Here is a 14,801-nt window from a genome sequence, read left to right as displayed (position 1 = left end):
AGAAGTATGTGTTGAGAATGGTATCTTTAAACTCGAAAGTGGTCGATCCTACAAAGTGTAACTAGTAAAACTTGTTTTGTGGGGGCATAACTTTGCATGTTCAATTTTGAGTCTTGTCGGTAAAACTATGAGTTTATGCTAGTCAGCCTAAAGCACCTCCCAGAAAAACACCGGTTAAGCACATTACAGAACCGTTCCACTGGTACCATGCCTGTTTGCACACTGCCTTATTTGCAGTAGTACAAATACTCTTCCAGCAATAAACTCGCAGGATAGCGTGAGAAGACATTAGCATCTGGCAGTGTATAAAGTCATCCTGCTCAGAAATGTATTTTTATTCCTCTTTATCTCACATTCTGCAACAAAACAGGTCAATTACCCAATTTTTTAATGTCCTAAAAGTGGTTTGTTTTTTGCTACCAGTGAGAGAGAACAGAGTGGCACATCCAGGGCAGTCCTGCACCGCAAACCATCACACAGGTTGCAGGATCTAGCCGTATCAGGAGGGTGCTCCCATGTTTCCCAGGTAAACCGCAACCACGATGGAAAGACTATCACCTGAATTCCTTCCTTTCCCATTCGTCTTCACATCTGAGCTATGTGGCAACTTCCCCAATTGCTTCTATTGCAGAGGCATTATCAAAAGCGTAGGTTGACTGCCATCTAAGCAGACTTGGCGCCCGAGCCGCAGGGGGACTGGCTTTATACAAGCTACTGGCGTTGTGATCTACGAGGGGGCCCCGGACAGCGAGATGGGCAGCTTGGCTTGGTGGAAAAGGAGCGAGGCAGCGTCTCCGCGGCGGGGGGAGGTGGCCCGCTGCTCGGCCTCCCGCGGGCGCCAGCGGCCCGCCAGGAGAGAGCGGGGGCTGGCGGCGCGGCCGGGCCGGCGGAGGGGCGCCGCGTGCCCGGGCCCGGGGGGAGCAGGCCCGGGGGGCGGCCCGGCCCGGGGAGGAGCAGGCCGGAGGCAGGGCCGGGGGCGGCGGCGGCCTGGCGCCCGCCCCCGGCGCGGCCCCTCTTCAGCGCCGCGGGCGGCGAGGGCGGCGGCGGACGCCGGCGGGGCTGCTGGGCTACCTGGGGCCGGGCGCCGGCGTGCTGTGGGCCCTGGAGGGCCCGGCCGAGCGGCAGGCGGCCCAGCGCCTGCTGCAGCAGCGCTGGGAGCTGCTGGCCAACTACACCTGCCTGCCGGGGCCGGCGCCGCAGCGGCTCGTCCAGGTGAGCCCTTAGGCGCAACCGTACCAAGAAAGTATACTTTTTTCTTTCTTTTTTTTCCTCCTGGCGGTACCGATGCCCGCACATGGCTGCACGCCGCGCTGGCGCCGGGCAGTTTGCTCTGGACCAGCCCGTTGCCGGCTGTTTCGCACCGGGTTTCGTGCCGCTGCTGCCGCGTTTCTCGCGGTCGCCCCCGTCCTCCCAACTTCGCCGCCTTCGCGTGGTTTTTAAGCGACGCGTCCTGGCAGGAGGCAGGTGGTGGCAGCATTTCCCGTTATGTGATGGTTACCGGGGCAGCTCTGCAAGGGTTGATTGCAGGTAGCTTTGTTTCGCTGTCGAAGTTATTAAGAAGGAGTTACAGCCCGTGGCGTCTTACAGGTGATAAATTCTAGTGCTCAATGGAAAGGCTTCCTCGTGGTAAGTTTAATTGGTTTTGACATTAGCGTCAAACGTTTTTTCCCCCACTTTTCTCCTTGTTATTTGAAAGGCAAATGGAAAAATCCCGATAACACAGCTCAGAAATATCCTTATAAATGTCTCTGAGGATATTTGCAGGATGGTTGTGAAATGCAACGCTGGACCAACTACAGTCTCAATAAAGTACAAGTGGCCATATTTTATGAACCAGAAATGAGCTAAATGAAATGAAAGAGGTTTTACAGCCTTCTGCTCACTTAGTTTTTGTCTGAAAAAGAAAAAAAACTCACCAATATTGAAGTGATTTTAGTATTTATCCACCTCTTCTAGTTCAATAGGTGCCAGTGGTTGAAAATATACTGCTTTTGGTTTCTCTGTAGTTCAAATAGCTATTTTAAAAGAGAAAAATAAAAATTAATTTCTTATTTGTAAATGCAGTGTTTGGGGGCCAGAACCCTGGTAGCTGGCTGCTAGAGCTCAAAGGAGCTAAAGGGACTTGGAGAAAACTCTTTTTTTTTTTTTTTTTTTCCTCCAGTTGATAAAAAACCAAAATCCCAGTCATCAAATAGATAATCTTGTTAGGAGTTTCAGCATGGCCCTGGTAGATCCACGCTGATGACCCTTCCAGCCCTCATCCCTTCCCTTGCTGGGTCGTAAGTTCTCTGGGTCGGTCAGCAGTACAGTGAAGATAACAGCGCATATTTGGGCCCTGGAAGACTACCGTGGTACCTACCTCTTATTATTCATGTTGTGTGCTGTGTACAGTGGAGTGTAAAAAGTCTCCTTAAATAACTAATCCGAGGGAAGTGAGAAACAAAGCAGAAACGACTAGTTTGGCATTCTGTAAAGGTGGCTCTAAGCTGAGTTTCAGTCAGCACCTGTTCATTGCACAGTGAGCTCATGCCCTGAGGTTAGAAGGATTTCACTTGGTGAATGAGAGAAATGAGGCGATAGAAATGGAGAGAAGGACCTGTAAGATAAAGATAGTCACAATTAAGTAGATACAAAGACTTTTCTGATGTCTTTCTGGTGGTTTACTTTACTCCAGGGTGACCTCTCTTAATTCTTAATACTGCTTGGTATTTAAGGGAAGAGGACAGCCACCTAAATCCCTTTAGACCACAGATGCTGGTATAATGTTTTGTGTCTACTTGTGTGAGTACTTGTGACCTGCACAAGCCCTAGATGAAGAAGCTAAAAGAAGTTTTGTTTTGTTTTTATAGTGTCTGTACATGCCTTCATGCTTTGTGAAAACACAGTCTGAGTCTGAATGACTTTGTGTGTAATTTTTAATAACTTTCACAGCAAGAAATTAATCTTAAACAGATAATCCAGAGGATCACTTTTTTCCTACACTCTTTTCTAATTTTCTTCATGGCATTGCTTGAATGTTGTGTGTGTGATCAAAAAAGGGATGTTTTTCTGTACAGTCAACTGCTTAGCACATGGTTTTTCAGGCGATGTAATCACTGACACTCTTCAGATAACAAGTTTGTGTTCTAGATATACAGCTGATTATTTGCTACTTAGGAAAGAGATATAAAGAGTGTCTGAAAACATAAAGCAGTGAGCGAATTTTAATTGCTTTGACATTACTGGCAATTCTTCATTGTTTTCTTATATATATAGCTTTTTCATCTTAGATAATTCTAAAATCTATGTTTATTTTAAAGTGCATAGGAGCCAATATAGAATAAGATCCCAGTTTGCTCAGCAATGTACAAACATCACTTTATAACCTGTAGCGTAGCTCCTAGTTACCAGACAAGACTGGAGCTCCGCTGTTCCAGCCTTGCGCAGATAGAGAGCAATAGAGAGTTCCTGCTTTGAAGAGTTAGTGTTGTCCGAAAAGCGGATTCATTGCCCGGTGTGCAATGAGCCAATAATTACACACTCAGGAGAGACATTTGTTTATTTATTTCAGAGTTGCACAAGCCTGGGTGCTCAGTGGTTTTCCACAAATCGAGCACACACCCCCCAACTTTTCAGGTAGCATTTATACAATCAAATTTGCCATATTTGTGACTTCCTTCCTCTTATTGCCATATTTGTGACTTCCTTCCTCTTTCACACTGATTGGTTAATGATTTCTTCACATTTCCCTGGGTCCCACCCCTGCTTCTCAAGGTCCTGATCAATTAATTAACACTGCCCCAGCTGGGTCAGTAGGTGTTATCTTCCAAGGCCCTGAGGAAGAAGACATAATCCAGACCCCTTAATCATCACTGTTTTAACAGTGAGAGGAAGCTTTTTACTTCCCAAGGTCCTGGCGCCCAAACAGGCCTTATTTCTCAGCCTTGGCATCCTCCCTTCTGGAGAGTGGGGCACAGGAATGCAGACTGCTTGTAACTCCCTTATCTTTCCAGCCTGCACCAGCTCTGAGGCCTTTTCTTAACGAACTAGGAGCGCGGCCTAAGGCTTCAGCAAATTTAGCTACTTATGCTAAGCAAGTGTGCGGCTACTCATGCTAAGCAAATTCTACCTAAGATGGAAGTTATCCAAATCTACCTACTTCAAACATTCTTTCTGAGCTTCTCAGGGTTGTCTTGTAACATTAGCAGCAGAGCATGGTGTGAGGACAGGCAGAAAAGAAAGGAAAAGGCAAAGTAAAGCAAACTGTGCAGTGGTAGCTAGACCAGTGAGTTCTTGCTTAATGATTTCTATGGCTCAGATCTATTTTGGCAAAGAAATCATTTTCTGGATGGCAAAAGAAAAGAAAGAAGGAGCTGAAAATAGCAGACCAACAATCAAAACTGAAAGGTAGAGGAGCAAGTGTTAGAACAGGCTGTGCCATCTGTACTGGTGGGTCTCTGCTTCCTGCAGCTGTTCCTCTGTCTTAAGAGACTTGCTGGCTCTTCTGTAGAATGACTTTTCTAAATAGTTCCACATGTGCTAAATAATTGAGGGTAGCATATGCAATGTGTTGTATGTTTGTACATATATGTATGTACATATAAGTAAACAAAAAGTGCATGCATACATGCCTGCCTGTAAAAACATATATGGATGGAACGGGTTTGCATGTTTCTTAGGTTTCATTACTTATGCTCAGAACAAGCACAGGGGGGATGATAGAGGGACTCCAGCCACAAGTTTCTGTACTACACACCTAGGGACATCTGCTCAGGGAAGACCTAAGTTTGGTTTTATACCAAACAGGCCCTAGGCCATTTTTCTGAGATCTTAAGCAAAGGTTTGTGACACAACCACTTGCTCACCAGGAACAAAATCAAGAGCAAACAGTTCCTTGAGAGCCATTGGGCAGCATATGAAGTGGGAAATACCTGGCTCGCAGAAGATGAAATAGATGCAATGACAAGGCAGGCTTCAGACTATGGACCCTTAGGACCATGAAGATCTGGACCCAGTTGGGGAAAAAACTACCCAAGAGACTCCTTCCAGACAAAAATGACATTTCAGATTTGAGAACACCTCTGGGGGTGCCCAGGCTGTGAGGCTACAGGCAAAAAGAGCACTTTCTGTATCTCCTATAGCTGAGACCCTTTCTTATTTTATGGGAGGGGAAGGCCCTGGATGCACTATTCAGCTTGATGCACTTCTAGTGCATAAGGCTCTCAGCCTTACTGTGTAGGCTGAGTGTATATATAGCTCAGCTCCAGATGAGCTGTCCTCTGAACTTTCCTTTTCCTGCAGTACGTTCAGTGATTACAAACACCAGTGTAGCTATAGTTGCTCAGCATCTCTTTAATCAGAAGATTGTCCATGTAGCCAGACTCAGAACAGTGCATTTTTTGTGTTGGACAGTTACCATGATGTCCTTTTCTCACCCTCCTTTCTTTACTCTATAATCTTCTTTTATTTTTATATAATATTTCCCTAATACCTAGTACAGTAGTTTCCTGTATTTATTGCATCATTCTATCTGCTCTCTATTATTGCAGCTGCAGAATGCTATTCGATGCACATTAATTACATAAACCAGGAAGGAGAAAATCAAAGCTGAGCTAAATAAAATAAATACATTTTTGTCTAGCAAGATTGAAGGCATAGTGGAAAGTGAAAAGAACCTAACTGTAAAGGCCTGGCCATAAACAAAAAGCCTGCAGGCAGGTCTAGATATTAAAATCTCCAGAGTCAACAGCTACAGCTACACGGAGAATTTTAACTCTTGTGATTAGAAGAGCAGCTAGATCCCATGTGACTGAAGGACCCTGGCCACCTTGGCTTGCACTGAGGTCAAACCAGCAGAGATCTGTGCCAGCTGTCAGGAAATACAGCTCTGCAAATATACTAAAGTCATCCACCTCCAGCTGATGCAGCAGTGAATGGCTATTAAGGGGTGAGCTTCAGAGAGCTGATGCTGGTGATAAGGAACTTTATGGAACAGCATTGGCTATTAGCTGAGTACTCTGGAGCAGTGATATCTGTATAGGAACCAATTTGACCAAAGTCAAAATATGTGTTGCTTTGTCACAGATGAAATGGGATCAATCCCTTGTAATTGCTTTAATTTCCTGCTTACTGAAATGCACTACTGCTTTGGTTAAGTTATAGCCAGTTCACTTTCCTCCAGACCTATCCTGAGAGACACAAACTGTTAATTAACAAGAAGTGTAGCTGTGTTACTGAGAGTACATGCACTGTGCATCCTGGGCTTGCATCGTCCTGCTTATCTTTGACAGAGTTGTTAAAGCGAAAATCTGTGCAAAATTCTAAGGCAGGGCAGGCAGTTGGCTAGCAGTCCATTATTGGAGTGTTTGGAAGGCAAGGAGGAGACCTATTGATGAGCCACTGTTTCTGGTTAGTTGATTCCCTGGTAGGTCTTCTGGTCAATTGTTTAGCACCTGGTACCTGCATTTAAAATAAGTAAATGAAAAAGCACAGGAACGTATTATATTTATATGCCTCTGCCTCAATGGAGAAGTTCTTTGATATTAGTAAATTCTCCATTACAGTTGGTCAGACTTGGTAGGAAGTAACAAGTAAATGAGTGTAGCAAGCTGAAATTAATCACTAACTACCTCAATAACCTATCCAACAGAAGGCAGGTTTGAGACACCATGGTAGCAGTTGATATGCAAGACCTGGGGGTTCCTTCTAAAAAGAGATCTTAATTTTTGCCAATTATTTGAAGATATTGCCAAGTATTTGAAGGTACAGATATTTTTGTTCATGATACTCCATGCCCAGCCTTTCTAATGTAACTATAAGAAAAGTTACTACAGGACAGTGAAATGCAACATGCTCTGATCCATTCTGAAGATTAAATTGGCAGGTCCTTTCAACAGGCCATATTTACTTCTGTTACAGCCGCGTTCTTGGGTTTCTTGTTTTGTTGCAGTTTTAGAAGAGATCTGAATTTAGCAAAGCTATGGCCAATGAATCACGGGCCTTCCTTGATATGAAAGCTTCATTTTCAGCAGAAGCACTAGTGGTTTAGGTTAGCATTGATCATAGCACTATTTTATCTCTTGCTCCTTCCATACTAAAGAGCAAGACTAGATGAGTTCTAGAAACCTCCTGTAATAGCAGGAACTGTAGTGCTGACCCAGCCGTAGCAGTAAAAGTGCTTTTACCAGTACAGTTTTAGTTCAGAAGGACTAGTACCAATTATATCAGCAGAAGTGTGGTGGTTTTTTTGTTTCTTTAATGGAAATGGCTGCACCTGTATCAGAAGGATTTACTCGTATAGCTACAGTATGTCAGGTATCTTTTCTAATGTAGAATGGTGCTGGGAGAAAGCTGATGGGAAAGTTATTTGATCAGGTCCTAGATAATTCAAGTGATATGAATTAAGAAACAGCTGGATTCTACTGAATTCATAATTCATCTTTTACCTGCTCTTGTTTGGTCAGAATTCAGACAAGTTTCCATTCCAGGCAAGGGGAAGGGTTCAGAACTCACTACTGGGAGTTTTGATCCACAATCCTTCTTTTGGGATATTTTGAAGTTAATTGACCCTTGTCCTCCCAATCTGAAACCAAAGATAATGTTACTATTTTCTTCCAACTGCAACTGGTATCCTGTGACATGTAAATGAATGTTTTTATTAATCTTGCACAGAATTTCTGGGGCACAGAATTTATGTGAGTTTATTTGCTAATTAATCCAGTAGTTTGGTGCCTTGGATATACCTCTTCTCCCTCATTGATAGACCGCGAAGGTGTGGAAGTGTCTGAGATGAGGCAAACAATCTTCAGGAGACTGTTTGGTGTCTGAAAAAGTTAATTTCATATGAGTGTATAAACTTAACTAAACTTGGGAATGAAATTTCTTACTCCAGTTCGTTCTCATACTTTCGGCCTTTCTTGAGAACTACTCTCAAAAACAGTTAGGAAATACTGCTACAAAGCTATTTCTGGATTACTGTGAGCTCTAGCCAAAATATCAGAAGCAAAGGGTATCGGCAGTGACTGATGTTGTGGTTTATAAAAGGGTCATTTGCATGACTCCTTCCATGATACTTTCTTCCACTAAAAAATGTTTCTCTTTTGCCCAGGAGTATAAAAGAAAGAAATTTTGAGCGTGATCCGGAAAGGGCAGTCAGGAACTCTTCCAGAGATCCCGTGTATAGTCATAATCTGCAATGGCTTTGCTTTCCCCCATGTAATTTTAAATTTTACTTTCATGATGGAGAACAGATAGATTAGAATCTGTTTGATTAATCATCTATATAAAGTCATTTTCTGCTGTGAAGGTTAAAGAAAGAAGGAGAAGCATAGTGTTCTGGAGTAGGTAAAGACTACAAGGAAAGTGGTGTCTTGGTTTACATACGCACACACTCCTTGTTCCTGATTTTTGGATGCTTTTTTTGAAAGCTGTGCCTTTGTCACATGCAGTTATGACTCAATGCAGAGATAAGGGGTGAAATTTTTGGTCAGTGTTAAGGCAGTCAGAGTAGATGATGTAATGATCCCTCCTAGCCCAAGAACTTTGGATCAAGAAAAAAGAGAGATTTCCCTTTATTTCCTTTGGAAACACTTGTAGATGAAAAAATTGAGGGAGAACTAAGTGACTCTGATTTGGAAAGTGAGTGTAAGGGTGTAGAAAACAAGAAGGCAGAACCCATGGGCATAGCAAAGAGTTTTCTCCCTTCTGCAGTGCTCAGTGACCAGGAGCTGTGCTGCTGCCCCAGGGTGGTGGCGGAGGGGTACATATGTGATAAGAGGGTTTTAGGGGAGAGGAAGCGTGTGAGCTGAGAAAGCCAGGAGTTGACATGTGCTCCAAAATGGTAACAGCACACAGTAAATGAGACAGACTTAGGCATATGGCTGAAGGAGAGAGCGACTCGACAGCAGAATGGAAAACAATGAACTTGCATCTGCCAGGGAAGAAAAAGATGCAATTCAGAAATGTCAAGAGGGAAGTGAATTCATTAGGTCAAGTCTGCATTAAGTTTCTGAAAATACTTAAATGGGTGTGCTGGTAAAACCAGCAACCTCATTACTAATAAACACTTAGGCAATATGAGCAAAAGAACTCTTCTGTGTGTAATTCAAACAGGTTCAATTCAAACATTTTTGCTAGTATGATTGTATCTACATTGGATCTGTTGGGGCAAGCTGTGTAGACTGGGAGTTTTAGCGGATCAGTGCACTCATGATCACTCATCTGTGGAAGGACAGCCCTAGAGCTGTGAAGAGCCTAAAGGCAATCAGTCTGAAGCAGTGATTTTTTTTTTTTTTTTAAGCTGAAATAGGGAAATTGGAAGATTGTTATGTTTGGATGCTCATGGAGGAAAAACTAGGAATGTTAATTGATAATGGAAGACAAGAAAAGAAGGGATTTTGCCATCCTGAAATAAAATCTGAGATTCCTTAGGTAGGGAGTCAGCAGAAATCCACAGCATCCTCACAGAGTTACCAGTGGACTGTAATGAACAGAAAGAATTCTCTGCAAAATGATGCACAAAAATAGGCTTTGATTTGTACTGGGAAATAAAGTTCTAAAATAAAGGTGGCATTTGCAAACCAGTGACAGGAAGCCTCAGTTCATGATGTTCTTAAATTAGAAAGCTTCAGAATTTATGGCTGAGCAAAATGGAGTTTGGGGCCCAATTTATGTATTCTGAGGTGTGTTTTATCACAAAGGTAACCGGACAGACATCTGCATTTAAATAGACTACTTTGGGTGGAAGCCATGCTGTTTTTCTTAATTATTTATGACAATATCTGACCATGCAAGTAGGCTTTGCATGGTACTATCACAAAACAGAAGAACCTACTTCATGAGAAAGAGTGGGAGCTTCTAAATAAAATTTTATTGATGCATAAGGGCCTAAGAATCTAATGGATCCTAATTTATAGATCCAAAAGTAATTGCAATAGTTTCTGTAGAAACATCTACCTGAGGACTAAATGGGGCTTGCGGACTTTGTTAACAAAAGACTTGCAATGGTCCCTGTGAACTGTAAATTGATATAATCATTTTAGAGGGAAAAATAAGTGCAGAGAAGCTGAATTACTTTCTTATGTTGCATAGCTTGTCTGTCTGTAGAAACCAAGCAGAACCAAGTTCTCTTTCTTTCTGACAGTTTTTAACCAAACACTCCATTTCCTTCCTGTACTTCTTGAGTTACACATTTGACCTTTCAAGTTCCCCAAATATCAAGCTCAAGCTCAGCAATTTCAATAGTCATTATGTTTGAGCAGTTGGTGGTATTGATTACCGTCTCAGATAAGACATCTACTCCCAAAAACTGGATTTGAGACCCTACCTCTACTAGGTGCCTTCTGATTCTTCAGGTTTTGCGGAAGATGCCTTACAAATGACTAATCTAATCCGGGGAAATGGAAAAATCCTTATCATTTCTCCCTAAAATTAATGTAAAGCAAATAAAAAATGCCTTTGGTTCTAAAGAAGACAGGCTAAGGGAGCAAAGCATATGTGACCCAAAGCATCTAAGTCAGTTCCTCTCAAGTGAATTTTAACCCATGGCCAGCAGATAATAAAGTTCCTTCAGGTTTCTTGAAAATCAGCAGCAGAGACAAATTGGTGCCACTTCTGTGGGAAAAGCAGGGAAAACTCTGTTGTTCTATTTGAGTGTTTATTAGCTAGGTGTGTCCTATTTGTTCAAAAACCAGAAATGATAAACTTTTTTTTTTTTTAATAAAAAGGTGCACTAGCAGAAAGCAGGTGCCTAGAGAAACATATTAAATCAGGGCAAGTATACACTGTTACTTTTGTGAATATGCTCTCAGTCTCCAACAGTCCAATGACTTCCTGTGCCAGAAGTAATTTCTGTGTCTTAATAGCTATGTATGGATTTGTCTTTCATGAAGCTGCCTATACAGCACATCTGTGGGAAATCAGGCTTCATGAGTTCTACTGCTCACAGAAGAATCCATCATTAATTTTCTGTTCTCATTTTATCTGTGCTTCAAAGGTTGGTTTGGGATATTATAATAAAACATTCTTACTTAAAAAAAAAAAAAAAAAATCCCAAGATAGAAATCTGTATCCTTATCTCGACCCTCTAAAAATCCTCCGTTTTAGGAATCGCATCAGTAGCTCTCTCTTCCTAATAATAGTAAACTTGATGTTTCTTCTAGGACTGTTTGTTTATTCGAAGGGTTTTGATTCGCATGAGTATTCAGTGATCTCCATATGGGGCCATGACAGGCACAAGGGTTTTACTGGTTAATCATGCTATCTGGGTGTTTGATAACAAGATTTAACAAGGAAATGCTTAGCCAGGGGCTTACTGCTGAAGGCTCTTGAAAACCTCCCATAAATCTTAGATCCCCAGAAACAGAGAACAGCTGGCATGCTGCAGGCTCATTGCTTGCTCTTTTCTGGTGACTTACAGTTACATGTTACCTTCTCATTGAGATGAGTGAAGGATCATCATGCCATGGAGTGCAAATGCTTTAGCCTGTCTGCAAACTCTGAAGAAAAGACACTGTCTTTCCTGGCAGTAGCACCACCCTCAGGGAGAGTTAAGACTCTGATACATTGCACTGTTACAAACCACTGCAAAATTAACATGGGCATTTACAGCTGCTTTGTCTCTCGGTCCTGTTAAATCATGCAGAACTGAAGTGATGAGGTGATGTGAAATTAAACATTTAATGACTTGTTTCCTGCTGCTTGCAGCTTACATGATGTCCCACGCAGGGTGTTTCCCCTTTTTGTGTGAAGAACTTCCCGTTTCTTTGGGTCAATTCAGCCACAGTTGGTTACAATTCTCTCTGGCTGTTAAATGCTTCCGGCTTTAAAAATTTGATATCATGTGTAATGTTGTCAACTGCTGAGCTTGCCCCAACAGAATATCAGCCAGAAAAAAAAAAGAAAAGAAAAAAAAAACCCTGGAAACAAACTGCGTGCAGAGTTTTCTTTTAGTCTAATTGATTGAATTAGTAATAACTACACCTGAGAGCTGGACTACTGCCCTTCTAACAGACATATGTGGTTTTAAGACTAACTACTTGGAACTGCAGAGGTCACATACTGCAGAAGGTCTGAGAGACTACCACGCCTTTTATTTTCAAATTTAACCACTAGTTTCTGGGGAAATCAAACACGCATTTGCCATTTGTATACGTTTCCAGTCTCCCCCTTGCCATATGGTTTAGTTTGGAAGTTAACTTTTATTTTTTGATGACCATGGCATTGTCTGCAGAACTTCTTAAGCTGCAGTTCTTAAACCTGAGTTTAACCAGCATCAGAGATCAAGCAGTATCAAAAGAAGAGAAAAAGGTCAGAACCTACATCCCATGCAGCCTGACAAACCCCAACACTCATACTGACATGGAAGAAGGGAAGGAAAATTATACATAAACTATTCAAAACAAATCCTGCTGGAGCCTTCCTGATACAACCTCTCATTTATTTTTCTGGGGCTGGATTCTGCCATTATCACTTATGCCGAATAATAATTCTTGCTGTGAATTGCCCCACTCAAGGCAACAATTCACAGAATGAAGTGCCATGTAATATAGCACCTAGTCCTCAGCCCTCCTCAGAAGGGCTCTCTCCCCTATCTTATGCAGGAAATAGCATGTTGTCAGAGTTTAACAGATTATAATGTGACCTCAAATGCTTTAAATTGCCTTGATTTATGAGTAAATGAAGATGATATTCCTGAGATTGCAACTATCAGTGTTTCTAACTTGGAAAAATATGTGTTGATCTTGGAGCTGCTCTTTGCTCTCAGTGTAAGAAGTCTGGGAAAAGGAGATAATGGCCCTTGTGGTTAAAGTGCTGAGTGGGACTCTGGAGACCTTGATTAATTCACCGCCCTGTACACTATTATATAAATCACTTACTGCATTTCTTCATCAGTAAAATAGGACAAAGCTTCCTTGCTTTAGAGGCTTGAGTTGCCTTGAGTTTGCTTGGTAGATGTAAAACCTACAGCTGATGCAAATCTGACCTGAAAGTGATTTATTTTATTAGCAATGCTGAAAGCTTTATCAGAAACCTTATGGTTAGGGGAGGGAGAAGGGATAGTGTTATTGGGTATCTCCTAGTGTTTCTCAGAGGTGATGGATTTTATGTCTTCTTGACCTAATACGCATTTGAGGATTTCTCCCAAGGATTTCTGGTCAACAGGTGTGAAAGGTTTAATGCACATGCTATTACTAATGCTGTTTTGGCTATAGCTCAGCTTTTCTACCTCATTAACTTTATTGGCATGAGAAGGTATAGTCTGATATGGACACTATTAACACATCCAAAATCTTATTTTGGCATAATTCTGCAGACTTCAGCATAGTGGCTTCTGATTCTTCCCCAGGTACATTGAACACAGCCAGGCCTCATGCTAATCTAGTCCATTTATGGATAGTAATAGTCCTGATGTGGGGACATATTGTCCCATATTAGTAGGTTGGTCATTCTGTATAGTTTCCATCTCATAGTTATGCCCTTCATACATTCCACCATATACCTTCCTCCCCAGTATGGGCAAGGTATCTAGTATGTATCATTTACATGTGCATGTTTATTCACCACTCTGCAAATTCTGCTGTCAGAAGATCCCATCTGGAAACTTTATTTTCCTAATGAATATGCCATGGGGCATAGTAACTATGTGGCTGGGTTTCTCCAGGTGGTTCTTACCCTCCAATCTCTTCCATATTCACCTGTGAGTATGGTCTGTCTGCAGCTTTCTTTTATTATGTGGGTGTCCTTTGCTTAGCATAAATATGTTGGCTTTTGGCTTCTCTGAGTTCTCAGCTGCTGGGTCTCTAAGGCACAGGATATCCTCTACTGAAAGAGAAACAACAGAGTCAGAACTAGTCATAATTTAAGACCTTACCAGCCAGCACTGGAATTAGCAGTTACACAAATTTGCTGTAAGGTCTTTTTTGTATCTCATATTATTGTCTCTTTGCAGGATATCATCCAGGCCTACAAGAGTGGTATAATCCTCCAGGGAAACTCCACTAGTCTGGGCAGGTGGGACTTCAGTGGATCTTTCTTCTTCTCCATCTCCACAATAACAACCATTGGTAAGAATGGCCTCGCAGGCAGCCAAGGAGTGGAAATGAGGACCTGTATGATCAGACCAGTCCTACGAAGCTTCGGCTAGCTTCTCTGTTCTGTGCAACGGATAAGCAGCCAAGAAGCTGGCTCTAGGAATTAGAAATGGTTTGTCAGTACCAGTACAGTAATGTTTGTAAATAATTGGAGACAGGGATAACTAGCTTGGTACATATCCCCACTAGCAGTTACAGAACTTGCATAGCCTGAACTAGTATCCCTTCATGCTGCCACAGTACTCTATACTTTTCTATATCTTTCCCAAGCCCAATTCTCTCTTACGGATCTGAGGTGAATTGTGTATTGAATTTCTTGTCACAAGGAGAGGGAAGAATTTTGAAAAAACTCAATATTGGCTGTTGAATCTTTGGAAGTTATATTTATGAATTATTCCTTTTTATTACTACTGCTTATATTGGATGAGGACCTGGAAGCATGTTTGGGTGAAGGTCCCATATCTGGATAAATTAAACAGTTCAGTTGAGTCAAGTTTCAGCAAGTGTCTAATGAAAAGCCATGAAGGAAGAATGTAAATAGAAAAAAGTGGATGGAAACAATAAAAAGGATTTAGGCATAGCATTTGTTACAGCAGATACTATTAATAATTGTCATTCCATGTCCCCAGTCTGCCAAACCATTAATAATTTGCCCTAATATCATTTTCTTACGGTGTGACCCAGTATTTCAACAATAATGGAGGGAGGGGATGTGGACAGATTGTCACTTAG

At 42.0% G+C, this 14,801-nt stretch overlaps 1 protein-coding gene across 1 annotated transcript in view; it reads left to right on the top strand.

Moving 5' to 3' along the window:
• The first annotated feature begins 17 nt into the window (after positions 1 to 17).
• LOC112997141 (potassium channel subfamily K member 17) overlaps positions 18 to 14,801 on the top strand; it is a 28,752-nt gene continuing 13,968 nt past the window's right edge. The window contains exons 1-3 of the mRNA XM_064510178.1: positions 18 to 57; positions 749 to 1,212; positions 13,928 to 14,042. Of these exons, the coding sequence (XP_064366248.1) occupies positions 18 to 57; positions 749 to 1,212; positions 13,928 to 14,042 (619 nt within the window). The remainder of the gene's footprint in view (positions 58 to 748; positions 1,213 to 13,927; positions 14,043 to 14,801) is intronic.

This window comes from Dromaius novaehollandiae, chromosome 3 (genome assembly GCF_036370855.1).
Source record: "Dromaius novaehollandiae isolate bDroNov1 chromosome 3, bDroNov1.hap1, whole genome shotgun sequence".
NCBI lineage: Eukaryota > Metazoa > Chordata > Aves > Casuariiformes > Dromaiidae > Dromaius > Dromaius novaehollandiae.
The sequence above is the reverse complement of the archived record's forward strand: the minus strand, read 5'-3'. Positions and strand labels throughout refer to the sequence as shown.